Below are 15,882 nucleotides of genomic sequence, written 5' to 3'. Positions count from 1 at the left end.
TAGTTTACCACTCTATGTTTATATCAAAACATTTGATGGTATGAACTATGAAGATTGGATCCATTATTTAAAAAAAAACTTAGTATCTCGAAAATCATTTTCTTAGGGGTTGTTTGGTTACTGTATAAGAAATATTTTATACATGTATTAATAATTGTGTTAACTTTACTATGTTTGGTAGAAATTTCGCGTTAGATACAAAAGTCAACATAACTTATACCATGTTTAGTTGGCAAGAATTTAAATGTTGTATAAAAGTTATTCATGTATTAATTTATACGGTGTTTGGTTGTATTTTTTGTACTCATACATAACTAATACCAACATAACTTATGAGGGAATCTATGTATTGAGTTATGCAGGGTAGAATGAGGAATAAGTTATGTGGATATTAGTTATACATGTATTAAAATGATAAATTACAGATTTACCCTATTAATTTATTTTATTTATTTTTAATTGACAACTTTATTATTTTTGTCTTTTTATATATAGACTATTTTCATTTCTTTTATTTTTTTTAATTGGAAACTTTATTGTTTTCCCATTATTTATAAACTATTTTCATTTCTTTATATATAAAGAAAATGGGTTAAAACCCTTCCAATCTATACCAGAAATTTCAACTACACACTCTAACTTTGCGGGTGTCCTATCATCCTTCTGAACTATTTTAAAATGTTATAAATAACCCCTTAAAACGCAATAATCACTCACGAGTCTTGTGGTGAAAAACACGCACCTGACACGTGTTTTCACCAATCGTTATTTTTTAATTATTTTTTCTCCTTGTTCTTTTTACTTTCTTCCCCAATTATAATCCTAATTTTTTGTGAAAGTTTTGATTTTAAAAAATATTGAGGGATTTGAATATAACTTGGGTTATAGAAGTATTTCGAAGTTACTTCTGCTTTGTAAAAATGTGTGGAAGCTCATTCCAATTACTATGCTCCAATTTTACGGGTAGAGAAAGTTGTAGAAGCAAAGATTATTATTGAATTTGAGAAGAACAGAGAATAAATTGAGCAGAAATACAAATTGTAATTTTGCTTTTTTTTTTTGAGAATTGAAAAGACAAAATGGAGAGTTTTTTTACTAATTTATTTCCAAGAAATAATTGTAATAAAAGTTCTACAGATTATCAGTTCATAGAACTGCAATTTTTTTTATATATAAAAAATCTCCCCTTCCACCTTCACGATCCTAAAATATTTAACTAGGAATAAGCTACCATCAAATGGTTTTATGTTAACTTCCACATTATCTCTTAGTCTAGGAACTTTCTCTTTCGAAAATAGACCATCTTCCATGTCTTTAACATTAACTCTTTCACTTCCTTTACTTGTTTAAAGTTGCATCTATAAAAAAATTATATTTGACTTCGCAACAACACCCACCAAAAAATTGATCAACAAAATATAACCCAAAAAATATTTGTTGTCTTATCGATAATTTGAATACAAAGTTTAGTCTTCTATAACAAAAATTTAATCAGAACCTTCTTTAATTTGAAAAAGAAGCATCTTACTTCAAAAAGTTAAGAACAATTTTATGTGAAGATACAAAATCATATCCAGAAAGAAAAGATTTGATGAATCAATATAAATTGAAGACTAATTTATTTACGAAGATTAAGAATTAATTCGGAGATAGAACTTCAAAAAGGGTTGCCTGAAATCTTCAAGATCATGGTAGAATTTAAAATAGAAAATAGTTAGAAAGTAAGAAAGAGAGAGAAAACAATAAAAGAAGAAAGAAAGAACGATGAAAAAGAAAATAAAAAGGAAAAAATAGTCAGTTCACTCTCCTTAAGAGAGAATGAATGCACTCTCTGTGCCAACTTAGCATTTAAGAGTGTATTTATTTTATATTAAATAAGTTCAAGGGGGTAATGTGACTCCTATAAAATAAAAATATGTAATTGGAAATTCGGTGATAGATTAGGGAGTGATTTGATTATTTTCTCTTATATATACTTGCCGTTTTTATTTATTTATGCAAATATAAACATTTTTCAATATAAAAAATTTGATTGTATATTTTTTGACGGTACATATGCTAATCAAATATTAGCAGTATATATTATTCAATATGTTTCACATTTTATTAGCATGTATTATTATTTTGTTAATAATATATGTTAATAATTTACAGCCAGTTTAATATGTAATTGTTAATAATTCATGTATTGTAATCTCTACATAACAAAATAATACCTACATAACTAATATCCGCATAGCTAATTCTCGTATAATTAAACTCAACATAACTAAACTCTACATCTAATACATGCATAACTAATACCTAAATAAGTAAACCTTGCATAACTAATACCTACATAACTAATATTTGCATAACTAAACACTGCATATTTGATATTTGCATAACTCTAACCAATAACCAAAGGATTCCTTAGTATTTTCTTATGCATGATATATAGAGGCACTTAAGCGTTTTTCAGTTATTATATTACAACCTCTCTCTTATTCTTATGAATTTATTCATTACTAGCCACTTTTTTGGTTTCAAATCAAGATTAATTATTTCTCAATGAAAACTTAATGAATGTGTTATAATTGAAGTTGAAAATGCTTTACTATACTTTATTTTTGTCCACCAGTATATGTAAACTAACTGAGCTTTTATTTAGTTGAACTGGAATGTACACTAATTGACTACGAATATGTTATTTATTAATTCGGGTCACAACCATTTAATGTGGTATTGGGCTGCTCTTCTATAACTGATCTTGGCCCATTAAAGTCCGACTCAACAACAATAGGGACGGGCATCTCCTCAGCCATGACTAGAGGATGCAACCGTGCTCCCAAACATCTGGAGTATGGGACACTTGAGCCCGGTATCACCCTCGTGGACCTGCCTGTCTCCAAAGCAACTTGCGTATTCTTGGGCCACATCTATAAATTTAACTGTATTGTTTTAAGGGTAAACAATTTTTTTTTTTTAACATGGACATAAATACATCCTTAGATATGGATTTAATGGTGAAAACTATGTATCTTATCTTCTGAAAAGGATATGTAAACCACCCATGACTTAATTACTCTGGCAAATAAATGCAAGCCTACCAAATTGGAAAAACATACCAAGTATGCACTCCAGAGGAAAATTTTCATATTTCTTATCAAAGGGTACTGAAAAAATAAATTCACCCACACCCTTATTAGAGGAAAAATAAAAAAAGATTGAGAGAATTTGTTCTCTAGCATAATTGGTTCGAAATTTTTTTCTAAAAAACAGTACAAAAAACAAAATCATGTTTTTTTTTGTTTTCGATCTGTTGAAACGTGTGATCATCTGACCTAAAATCTTAAGCTACTAGACACCTCACACTTTCTATTATTTAATTGTATTCGCAATACGTACCCTCCCTGAATTTTATTTTCATGACCCAAGCACGTGAGAATTCATTTTGATATGGGTGGTGATGAAATCAAATCTTAGGACCTCTGCATGCTCTGGTACCATATAAGAGTTGGAAAAGATATTGTCAACAATGTCCACGATCAATTTCACGGGGTACTTGCTATATACTGCTCAAACAAGAATTCAAACAAAGAGAAGTCTCACTATTCAGAACAAGAACAGGTAAGTGATACACCCAAACAAAATGGAACAAGCTTTTATGAATTTCAAGTGGTTAGTATCATACATCTATTGCTTAATTCTTGTTATGTCTATGAAAGTCTCAACCTTTGATGAACAAGTTTTACTAGACTTCAAAAGTAGAATCACTGATGATCCATTCCAAGTCATGTCTTCATGGAACAATTCTCTCCATTACTGCAATTGGACAGGCATAACATGCAACCCCTCCTTCCAAAGAGTCATCATTCTTCACTTGAGATCACTAAAGCTCGTTGGATCCATACCGCCTTCTATTGGGAACCTCACGTTCCTAACAGCGATAAATCTTAGGAATAATAGCTTCCATGGTGAAGTCCCTATGGAAATAGGCAACCTCTTGCAACTTCAACATCTTAATCTCACTTGGAATTCATTTACTGGAACCATTCCTGCTAATCTGAGCAGCTGTAAAGAACTTAGATCACTTGCTCTAGAATATAACAGTCTGGTTGGTAAAGTATTACCTGATCAGTTCAGTTCACTTACTAAGTTGAATTATTTAGGCCTTGGAAACAACAATCTCACAGGAGGTATCCCATCTTGGATAGGAAATTTTTCGACTCTTCGAGGTCTTTCCCTTGCAGTGAACAATCTACAAGGACCAATACCTCGAGATATTGGACGTTTGTCAAACTTGCAAATATTTCAAGTTTATGGAAATCAGTTGAATGGTACAATTCCTCAATCTCTTTTCAATATATCCTCTGTTTACTATTTCTCTGTTACTCAAAACTTGTTGTATGGAGAGCTTCCATCAGATATAGGCCTTACTCTTCCAAATCTTGAGGTTTTTGCTGGTGCAGTGAACGATTTCACCGGACCAATTCCTGTTTCATTATCAAATGCATCAAAACTTGGTGTACTTGAGTTGTCTCAAAATAAGCTCACGGGAAATGTCCCTACCAGTTTAGGACAATTGCAACGGTTGTATAGGATGAACTTTGAGATCAATAATCTTGGAAGAAACACAAGCGGGGATTTGAGGTTTCTTGATTTTCTAGTTAACTGCACAAGTTTACAAGTTCTTAGCTTTGAGGACAATATTTTGGGAGGTGAATTGCCTAAAACAATCGGTAACCTTTCCACGAGGCTAGAAATATTGGCTCTTGGTGATAATATCATAGTTGGTTCTCTTCCTACAGGACTAGAAAACCTTGTTAATTTGACCCTTCTATCTCTGGATAATAGCTACTTGAGAGGTAGTGTTCCTGAGTCTTTAGGTAAACTTCGACGCCTGCAAGGACTGCTGTTGAATGGTAACAAGTTATCAGGTAGGATTCCATCTTCTATCGGTAACTTAACATCTCTGTCTACTTTACACATTGAGGACAATGAATTAGAAGGAAACATACCTCCAGAACTCGGGCAGTGCATCCGCTTATCAAGGCTAAACCTTACAGGAAATAATCTTGTTGGTTCCATACCAAAGGAGCTTGCAGGTCTTTCTTCTCTTTCGATTTCCTTAGCCTTAGCGAACAATTCGTTGACTGGTTCCTTGCCTGCTGAATTTGGAAAGTTGATAAATCTCAAGGAAATGGATATTTCACATAACAAATTATCAGGTGAAATTCCAAGTACCCTAAGTAGCTGTGTCAGCTTAGAGCGCTTCATAGCGAATAACAACCTGTTTCGAGGAGAAATTCCTGAATCCTTGAAAGGTTTAAGAGGTTTAGAAGAAATTGATTTGTCACACAATAACATCTCAGGAGAAATACCTGAGTTTCTTGGGAAACTTCCATATCTTAGGAGGCTTGATCTTTCATTCAACGAACTTGAAGGCGAAGTACTAACTGAAGGGATCTTTGCAAATGAAACCGCCGTCTCAATTTTAGGGAATGATAAACTATGTGGAGGTCCTCCAAACTACAATTTTCCTACATGCCCTAAACAAAAAGATGCATCATCAAAGAAACACATTAGTTCAAGGATAAAAGTAGCAATTATTATTTCCGTTACATTTCTATTTTTACTTTTGTGTTCCTTTGCAGCTTGCTATATAGTAACTAGGAAGTCGAGAAAGAGAGATCTTACTGGACGGTCCTCAAGACAAAGGCAGTCCGATCATTTTGATGATGAAGAACCAACTTTATTTAATGATCCAATTTTGACAGCAAAGATAACTTACCAAGATATATTCAAGTCAACCAATGGATTTTCTGAGGATAATCTAGTCGGTACAGGAAGTTTTGGTTCTGTTTACAGAGGAAAGTTTCAGGTTTTTGATAAAGTTATGGCAGTGAAAGTATTGAACCTTCAACAAAGAGGTGCTTTGAAAAGCTTTTCGGATGAATGCAGAGCTTTGAAAAGCATAAGGCATCGAAATCTCCTTAAGATAATAGCTGTTTGTTCAAGCATCGATTACCAAGGTAATGATTTCAAATGCATAGTCTTTGAGTTCATGGAAAACGGAAGCTTAGATGACTGGCTGCACTCGAAAGGTGATGAGCAACACCTCAATATTATCCAAAGACTAAACATCGCAATAGATGCTGCTTCAGCACTTGATTATCTCCACAACAATTGCCAAGTACCAATTGTTCACTGTGATTTAAAACCAAGCAACATACTCCTCGATGAAGAGATGACTGTCCGTGTTGGTGACTTTGGACTGGCAAAATTTCTCTTCAAATCATCATGGAACAAACATACATCTATTGCACTAAACGGTTCTATTGGTTACATCCCACCAGGTATGTCACTAAACCATGTTGATTTCTCTTGCATAATGTCTATTTCCCTTATCAGGGGTCCTAACATGCAAGATGTTTGTGTACCTCAATCTCATATGTCCCCTCTGTTTCAATTTGTTTGTGTATGGTTTTGACTTGACACAGAGTTCAAGAAATATAAAAGACTTTGTTGGTTTAAACTAAAAATACATAGAATGTACGAACATGTCCTTTAATCTGTTGAAATTTAAAGAGGTGTCAAAAAGCAAAGAGACATTCTTTTATAAACGGACTATAAAAGAAATTTAGACAAATGAATTGAAACGAAGGGAGCTTATCTTTCTAATGCTTAAGGTGTCGAATGAACAAATCCAAAAGTAAGCATTCATATGAGGCTGTCATTTTCATGTGAGTGAACATATATTGAGTGTCCCAACATGATTCATCATTATCTTGCAGAATATGGTTCAGGTGTAAATGTGTCCACTCTAGGAGATGTTTATAGCTTTGGTATCATGTTGCTAGAGTTGTTTATTGGTAGAAGACCAACCAATGAGATCTTCAAAGATGGCCTGAATATTCACCAATATGTCAAATCCCATCTGCCTAGACATGTTACAGAGATTGCTGATCCATCATTGCTTTTAGCATATGAAGAACACAATATATATGAGGACAATGCAAGTGAATTGGAAGAAAAGGCGATACTTCAAGATGATGAGTATATATCCAAGCTAAACACCAGCACTATTATACAAGAATGCTTGGTCTCAATCATGAAAATAGGACTTTTATGTAGTAGCTCATCGCCAAGAGATCGAATGCCAATAAGCATAGCTTTGAAAGAGATTCACACAATCAAGAACTTATTTCTAGAGTCTAAGAGGATAAATAATAGTATAGATAGATCAGATGGCAATAAGCTAATCAAATTGTCATCTTCAGAATTTTATTGATGAAGGCTAATATATATACATAGAATAACAACTTTGTAATAGATACTATTTACAATTAGTACTATAGATAGCGTCACAAAATGTGAATTGTCACCAAAAAATTAAGGGATATGGTCGAGTTTTTTTTTTTTTTTAAGTAATGGATGGAGTTCCTTTTTCCATCCTATCCCATTAATTCACTGATACTGCTTATTGATACTATGAAAGTAATTGTCTTTTTTTTTTGCTTTTGTGTCCAACTCATAATATAAACAAGTCGCACATATACTTAGTACATGTTCCTCAACAGTGCAGGCACTCTTGAAGAGCGGGAGATTTCGTGATATTTTTAATGGACTGTCTTATGTTTCTAGAAAGTAAAAAATGTGATATATGAATAGAACCATATCTTTAATAGTAAGCAAATTTGTGAAATCGATTGTATATAAATTGAGACAAAGAAAAACTGAAAAATGTAATGATGGATATGCAATGGTAATCATCTTTATATTATATGACTTGTAAACAACTTTAGATTTAAAATCCTTTTTAATACATATGACATTATAAAAGGGGAAATTGAGTATATAAATGTGCAAAAATAGTGGGAGAATCTGTGTTTGTCCATAAATTCTTTGTCAACATGACATATAATATCTCTATTTGTTGACAATTTTTTTAAAAAATATATTTTAATTGGCTTCCTGAAATTCTAAAATCTGCCGCTTCAAGTAGGAGATGTCACGACAGAGACGAGACCATGGCTAAGAAGGTGAAGAAGAAGATAATGGATGTCACAATTGAAACAAATTAATTATACCGTGATAGTTTTAATTTTTAACTTTATACTAATTTATTTAGATTGATCATGATGATATTATTTTTCCACGCGGAGTAGCACGTGTTAAATTTTTTAATTCAAAACATTGCCTTCGTAATTAGATATATTGATTATCTATAATAACTTTATGTAGTTCAAATAAAGAAAATGTAAGAGATGTGCGTCGTTACAATTTACAATATATCATAAGAAAAAGTTAACTTAGAATACTTGTATATTTTATAAATTACAAAACTTAAAACAATTTGACATTAATTACATCTTATCCCCAAAGCTTCTCAAATTACAATAACTTCAAATTTTTCAAAACTCGTGGATACATTGCTCCTTCATCTAATACATGACAAAATACACATAAGATATATATTAGATACATAACTATAAACAAGATTCATACTGATTTAGGTCTGAAATCATTGAGGTTATTTATCAATAATAACATTTGAACTTGATACATTATACACAAATAAAGTTGTAATGTATATCAAACAAAGTTGTAATGTATATATAGAGTTGGAATGATAAATCCGAATGTTAAAAGAGAGAATGAAAAAGAGGATTTTCGTAATTAATTCAAATGGTAGAGATTATTACGGATTATGTTATCATAAGTCGAGATATTTTTTTAATCTAGTCCAATAGTCAACCCATCTTTATTAGCCTTTTTACTTGCTTTCATAAAGAACTCATACTCATAATATCTACATGGTTCTCCTTATTTAGAAAAATAATTATTAGACTTGAATTTATAATTTGTAATTTAAGAACCTATTATCCAAAAATAATGTGCCTTTTTAGGAAAAACTCAAATTCAATTCATCTCATCAAATTGATCAACAAAATTTATGAACTTTCTATTATAGTGTGAACTTCAAATATTATATATTTGGTCAAAGAGATATGAAAACAATCTATTTAAAGGGTTTTCCCTCTTGTGAGAAGCAAATCAAAATAAATCAAGCTCCTTTATTCTTAATTTGCTTTAAACTTTCATTACCAAATGACTTCTGCAAAACGAGATTTTATCAAGTAAGCTTTTCTGCGATGTCCTTTTCAGTTTTTGTCGTTTGTCTCTTTTTTCTTCTTCTTAAGGATTCATGATATTTGTATGATGTTTTTCAATTCTTAATGAGATGATCAAGAAAGTAACAAATGGACTTGACCTCAGAAGGGAAATACTTGACTGGAAATATGAATTGGACAGTCGATTGATCAAGAGATCAGCTTGCTCTACTGCCACTGAAGAAGAAAAAGAGAAACTTCTCATTAAGTATTATGAGGAGGGTGACCAATTGAATGATGAGGTTAATTTTCATACAATTAAATATTTATTCATGATATGCTCTACTTATTGATTACTAACTGTATGTGATAATTTTATTTGCAGTATGATATCTGGTTAAGTTTTTTCAAACTTTTGAAGATAATAGCTTCTGAAAAACTAGTGTTGGATGTGGAATTTTCTAATGAAATTACATTTTACCTACTTATAGCTTTAGTAGCAAGAAAAAATATTGGGTATCATGAAAAATATATTATAGCTTTCTCTTTCAAAATTCTGATTGTACTGCAATACTCTTGATGAAATATTATATATCATAGTTTTCTCATGATTCAGTTTGTATTAAGATATATGAAGTGTAATAGAATAATACAAATGAAAAGAATTATTTAAAGGGGCTGATGTTTAATAACATTGTTTCGCGATACGTTTATTATATTTTTTAAAATAATCATTGAAAGAGACTTAGGTATTTCAACAACTATTATATCTGACCTCATAATTTACAAAACAAATAAAATTTATTCACTGCTAATGTTTAGGCACATCAAGTTGATATTTTGAATCCACCTTCATATAATTTTCAATACAACACATAAAAGAAAAGAAATTTACAAGTCCATCATCGAAATGTATATGTACTTACGCAATTCGATGTTTTCACATATTTAATAGAATAATTTTTTGTCCTCATTTCAATTATCTTATCGTAATTTGCTAAACAAGTAAAATTCATTCACTACTAATGTTTACACTGAAGAAACCTTACCCCAAAACACAAATCAGGTTCGTGTAAGTTGCTTTTAAGTAAAGACAGAGTAAAGACACAAACACTTATTGAATTAAAACCTTCCTCACTCAAGGAAGGAAAAACCTCGTTTTATTAATTCAACTATAAGATTTTGTGATTACAACTCAATAATCAAAAGTCTTATCTCTACTACTCCCTCGATAACTCCAATCGATCTCTCCAAAAGGCCAAACCCACCTTTTGTTACAACTCTTGCTAACAACCAACCCTACAAAGAGCCAAACCCACCCTTTGTACAATAAACTGTAAACTATAATTAAGAACAAAAACAAGACAAATAGTTCTACACGATAAAAACCTTCTCACTCAAGAATGTTTTGACCGTGGCAATCCTATCAATCTTGAAGACCTCAATTTGATGAATAATTCTCTCTTGTTCTCTGCGTGAAGTCGTAAGTTTCTCCCTCTGCCTCGTATCCTTCTTATAGAGTTTTTGCCTTGTACAATCCTTACTAATAAGGTAAGAAAGTTATATTTAAACAAGGATTCTTTTTTAATTTAGAATCCTTATTATACACAACTTCCTTCCTTAATAATATATTTAAGGTTTTCCTTATTTGTATTAACTTGTACCTTTAATATATTATTTTGGCTTTGACAAATAACTCTATTGTACTTGATCTTGGACTCTAGCTTGACTTCTTTGCTGCGTACATTTGCTACTGTTCTTTGCGCTTTTTTTCTATCATCAAAACGAATTAACGATTCTATCACATTCTATCATATTCCCCCTTTTTGATGAAGACAAACATGTAACGTGTGATGTATGCGCAAATAACTCTTCCCCCTTTTGACGAATCAAAAGGACATCAACAGCGGCTAATCAACACTAATCAATATCCATAGCAACAACATACGCCCAGCCAGTTGAGCAATGTAAATTGTTCTGGAAACAAAACAGAGTGAAACAAGGAGCAACAATACTGAGTGAAACCAACTAAGAGAACCAGGTTCAGACAACATGCTTTATCACTGTGGAGGTTGACCAGGCTTAGTTGAAGCAGAAGCCAGCATATCCAAAACTCTGTCAACTCTTGCATTGTTAGCAAGTTGCTGCTGCACCAACTGATCCTTCAACTTGTGTATTTCAGCATTTGAGGAATCGAGCTCAGCACGTAACTTCTGGTTGTCTGATTCAAGAGAAGCGTTCTTTTCTTCAGCTACTTTAAGTTCCCTAAGTAACTGAGCAACAAGACCAGATGTATGTGGAGACGCAGTTGCAACCTGCTCCGACTCCATAGAAATGCCACAATCAGCAAGGATAGTTTGAGTGAACATATCTGCACGAGTTAAAATCCTGCCTTCTCCCAATGGTACTTCAAAGCATCAAACACCCTAGTCAATAGATTTCCAAAAGCTAACTGATAAGAGCCTAACTTAGGATCCACAATTCTAGCAAGATGTTTGATAATCAGTGTAGGCCAATCAATGCGCTCTTTGCACTCAAGTGCGTTCATAAGTCCCATGTCTCTTATGGAGGCAATGTGACGTTGGTGACCTCTAGGCAGTATCACCTTGTGAACTATCTCAAAAAGAAGCTTATGCAACGATCGCATTATTCCCTTTAAAACAGTTTGAGCCCTCGAATTGACTCTACCTTGAGAGAATCGAGCTGGCAGACTAGAATACTCATCAAAACCCCAATTGTACTCATTTATACCCACAGATGGTATATGCAAGATTTCCCCAAGCTTGGTTGCATCAAACACAATGTCAACTCCCTTTACACTAGATGACGCCACATCTCCTTCTAGGATGACCAAGTTCGTATAGAATTCGACCACTTCCTTTTCATAAATCAAACTGGGTTCTAGAAATAACTCCTCCCACCCTTGAAACCTTAGGAGTTCGCAAACCTGCTTCACTAAATCCATTGAAAGTATATCAGGGTGAAAGGTTCTACCCCTAAGCACTGATTTGGTTTGGAAGTACTTTTTCCTTCCCACTTTTAGATATGAGCTTGTTTATAGTTGTCATGCTAATGTGTCCCATTCTTTTGTGCCATAGCATGGAGCAATCTGAGACTGCACTTAGACATTTAAGATTATCTTCCTTGGAGTCAACAGTCTTGACTTTGTACACATTCTTGTGTCTCTTTCTTAGTAGAACCAGGTTTCCAGTCACTGAGTTTGTTACTCTGCATTCTTTTTCTGTAAAGAGAACGTTGTTTCCTTTATAACATATTTGAGATACGCTCAAAAGGTTATGTTGTAGACCATTCACACAATATACATTCTCAATTGCATGAGTATCCATTGATCCAACCTTTCCAATTCCATGAATTTCACCACTTTTACCATTACCAAAGGCAACGTTTCCTCCTTTGATGTTTTTGAGAGAGAGGAAGATTCTTTTATCTCCAGTCATGTGTCTTGAGCATGCACTATCCAAGTACCATTGTTGCTGCTTCCTCTTCACTGATCCCTACAATTTATTGTTGAATTTTAGATTTTGGTACCCAAATCCACTTTGATTTAAGCTTAGGGAATGGGTGGATAAGATTTCTTCTGGCCCAGATAGGAAGAGATTTGTCTGTAGGGATTTGTTTTTGCTCATTGGGTTTATCATGATGAGGTTTTCTCAAGGATTTCAAGTTTTTGTTATGAGCAGTTTGTTTCTTTTGACAATCATGACTTTTATGTCCTACCAGTCCATAGTTCATGCATAAACAGTCTATGTTGGGATTTTTTACTTGAGAGCTGGTTCTATCAAAACCTATCCCATGTTTCTCAATTGTGCGATTCTTGTGAATGCTGTCAAGCAGTATGGAGGACCTGGTCCATCTCATTCCATTTTCTGCTTCAGTTTTAGTCACAAGAAGCTCTTTGGAGAGTGTTTCATTCCTTTTAGTTACCAATTCTAGATTTTTACTTAGTTTGGTATTCTTAGATAAAAGATGAAGATTTTGTTTTTCAAGACTCTTGTTTTCTTCTCTTAGTGATGCATAGTCTTCCATTATCAGTTCCCTTTTTGAGTCTATGGTTTTATATGCATCAATGAGAGTGTAGAGTAAGGATTCTAGCTCTCTTTTTGAGTATGAACCTAGATTGTCTTGTAAGTGATGAAGACTAACCTTTTCATTTGTATCTTCTTCTTCTTTTTCCTCTTCAGAATCTGATCCAGCCATGAGTGCTAGTATGGTTTCTTGTGATCTGCAAGTTTCCCTTTCTTCCTTGGTTTCCACTGCTATAAGGGCAAGAAAGTCATAATCATCTTCTTGTTCTAGTGCAAGAAGAGACTGGTTTTCTGTCTCATCACCCTCAAACTCTTCATCAGATGAATTCCCCATTGCTGCAAAAGCCCTCTTCATTGACATGTCTGCCTCTTGAGTTGTCATTCTTCTGTTTGAGGGAACAAACTTATCCTTTTTGATGTCTTTACCTTTCTCAAAGTTTACCTTTTTCTGCTCTACAGCCCAAAGTGGACAGAATTTTATGAAGTGATCTGGACTCCCACACTTATGACAAACCTGGTCTTTAGTGTTTTCAGATGGTTTTTGAAAAGCTTTCTTTTGAAAGTTCTGCCCTCTCTTTAGCATTCTAGTGAACCTTTTAGTTATGAGGGCGATATTTTCATCTTCAAAATCATCTGATGCAGTAGCCTTTAGAACCAGGTTCCTTTCCTTTCTTTTTCCTCCAATTTCCTTTTCTTGGTTTTTCTTAAGTTCGTATGTGATGAGATTACCAATTAACTCATCCATTTCCAGTGAGTCCAGGTCGCGGGCTTCAGTGATAGCCTCGACTTTGCTTTCCCAAGTTTCAGGAAGGACACTCAAGAGTTTCCTTACTGTTTTTCCGTTAGGCACTATCTCTCCTAAAGAGAACATCTCATTGATGATGGAGGTGAACCTGGTGTGCATGTCTTGAATAGTCTCTTCTTCTGCCATCCTGAACAGCTCATATTGCCTGTTCAAGTTATCAATTTTAGACTTCTTGACTTGCGTTGTTCCCTCATGAGCTGTTTGCAGTGTTTCCCATATGGCTTTGGCATCTTGACATGACGAGATTCGATTATATTCATCTGGTCCTATGCCACATATCAGAATTTTCTTGGCTTTGGCATTTTTTTGAATTGCAAGCTTGTCTTCAACATTCCATTCCTTTCTTTCTTTTGGGATTTTGGTGATTCCATCAGTTGCTGTTTTCATAGGTATGGTTGGGCCATCTAGAATTACTCCCCATAGATCAGGGTTTTCGCCAATAAGATGGTCCATCATACGATTTTTCCACCATCCATAATATTTGCCATTGAACAGTGGTGGTCGTGTTTGTGAAGCTCCCTCTTGTGGGGTAGGTGGTGCTGCCATTGAGTCTTTTCAAGGTGTGAATCTTTTAACGAAAAGACCTGCTCTGATACCAATTGAAGAAACCTTACCCCAGAACACAAACCAGGTTCGTGTAAGTTGCTTTTAAGTAAAGACAGAGTAAAGACACAAACACTTATTGAATTAAAACCTTCCTCACTCAAGGAAGGAAAAACCTCGTTTTATTAATTCAACTATAAGATTTTGTGATTACAACTCAATAATCAAAAGTCTTATCTCTACTAATCCCTCGATTAACTCCAATCAATCTCTCCAAAAGGCCAAACCTACCTTTTGTTACAACTCTTGCTAACAACCAACCCTACAAAGAGCCAAACCCACCCTTTGTACAATAAACTGTAAACTATAATTAAGAACAAAAACAAGACAAATAGTTCTACACGATAAAGACCCTCTCACTCAAGAATGTTTTGACCGTGGCAATCCTATCAATCTTGAAGACCTCAATTTGGTGAATAATTCTCTCTTGTTCTCTGCGTGAAGTCGTAAGTTTCTCCCTCTACCTCGTATCCTTCTTATAGAGTTTTTGGCTTGTACAATCCTTACTAATAAGGTAAGAAAGTTATATTTAAACAAGGATTCTTTTTTAATTTAGAATCCTTATTATACACAACTTCCTTCCTTAATAATATATTTAAGGTTTTCCTTATTTGTATTAACTTGTACCTTTAATATATTATTTTGGCTTTGACAAATAAATCTATTGTACTTGATCTTGGACTCTACCTTGACTTCTTTGCTGCGTACATTTGCTACTGTTCTTTGCGCTTTTTGTCTATCATCAAAACGAATTAACGATTCTATCACATTCTATCATACACACATCAAGTTGATATTCAAATTCTCCTTCATATAACAATCAATACACCATATAAAAGGAAATAAAATCACAAGTCCATCATTGAAATGTTTGTACTCAACCAATTCAATGTTTCTACATATTTAATAGAATAATGTTTTGTCCTCATTTCAATTATACTATCTTATATACACATATAAAAGTTAGAACTCTTCATGAAAGTCATAACTCTTCGTAAAAATCATAACTTTCACAAAAATCACAACTCTTCATTTTCCATTTATATTTTTTGAAAATTCTACACTTAATTCCAAGGCACCAAAAGAAGAAAGATTAAACAAAGAAAATTGATTTCAATATCTCTGCGACATTACTACTTTGCGCTTCTAAGTCCACAACTCATAACACTGATGGAATGGTTTAATTCGTCACATTCGGTTCTTTAGTAAACAAAACTTATATTTCTTCAATCATTATTTGTAGGTTTTCTTCCGCTATAAGAGAGTTGAATTCAAATACATTAATTAAGCTTCTTATGAAGTATGTTCATTCCTCAAAATTTTCTTCCTCCTA

General features: G+C 33.3%; 2 protein-coding genes across 2 annotated transcripts; one reads left to right on the top strand and one right to left on the bottom strand.

Moving 5' to 3' along the window:
• Nucleotides 1-3,452: 3,452 nt before the first annotated feature.
• Nucleotides 3,453-7,498, top strand: LOC101261723 (probable LRR receptor-like serine/threonine-protein kinase At3g47570). The gene is made up of 3 exons (XM_026031909.2): nucleotides 3,453-3,609; nucleotides 4,152-6,338; nucleotides 6,777-7,498. The coding sequence occupies exons 2-3, from the start codon at nucleotides 4,583-4,585 to the stop codon at nucleotides 7,271-7,273; spliced, it is 2,253 nt and encodes a 750-aa protein (XP_025887694.1). The 5' UTR covers nucleotides 3,453-3,609; nucleotides 4,152-4,582; the 3' UTR covers nucleotides 7,274-7,498.
• Nucleotides 7,499-12,091: 4,593 nt separating this feature from the next.
• LOC138337299 (golgin IMH1-like) lies at nucleotides 12,092-14,492 on the bottom strand. The gene is made up of 2 exons (XM_069287205.1): nucleotides 12,879-14,492; nucleotides 12,092-12,610 (listed from the first exon to the last, which is right to left on the bottom strand). The coding sequence occupies exons 1-2, from the start codon at nucleotides 14,490-14,492 to the stop codon at nucleotides 12,092-12,094; spliced, it is 2,133 nt and encodes a 710-aa protein (XP_069143306.1).
• Nucleotides 14,493-15,882: the final 1,390 nt, after the last annotated feature.

This window comes from Solanum lycopersicum, chromosome 7, assembly GCF_036512215.1.
Source record: "Solanum lycopersicum chromosome 7, SLM_r2.1".
Lineage (NCBI taxonomy): Eukaryota > Viridiplantae > Streptophyta > Magnoliopsida > Solanales > Solanaceae > Solanum > Solanum lycopersicum.
This window is presented reverse-complemented; position numbering and strand designations above follow the sequence as displayed.

Bases quoted from the DNA above. Each gene is read 5' to 3' on its own strand.
- LOC101261723 (XM_026031909.2), top strand. From the start codon at position 4,583: ATGAACTTTGAGATCAATAATCTTGGAAGAAACACAAGCGGGGATTTG. The intron at 6,339-6,776 runs GTATGTCACTAA...ATTATCTTGCAG, and splicing joins TATTGGTTACATCCCACCAG to AATATGGTTCAGGTGTAAAT.
- LOC138337299 (XM_069287205.1), bottom strand. From the start codon at position 14,492: ATGGCAGCACCACCTACCCCACAAGAGGGAGCTTCACAAACACGACCA. The intron at 12,611-12,878 runs GTAAAAAATCCC...AATAAATTGTAG, and splicing joins TTGATAGAACCAGCTCTCAA to GGATCAGTGAAGAGGAAGCA.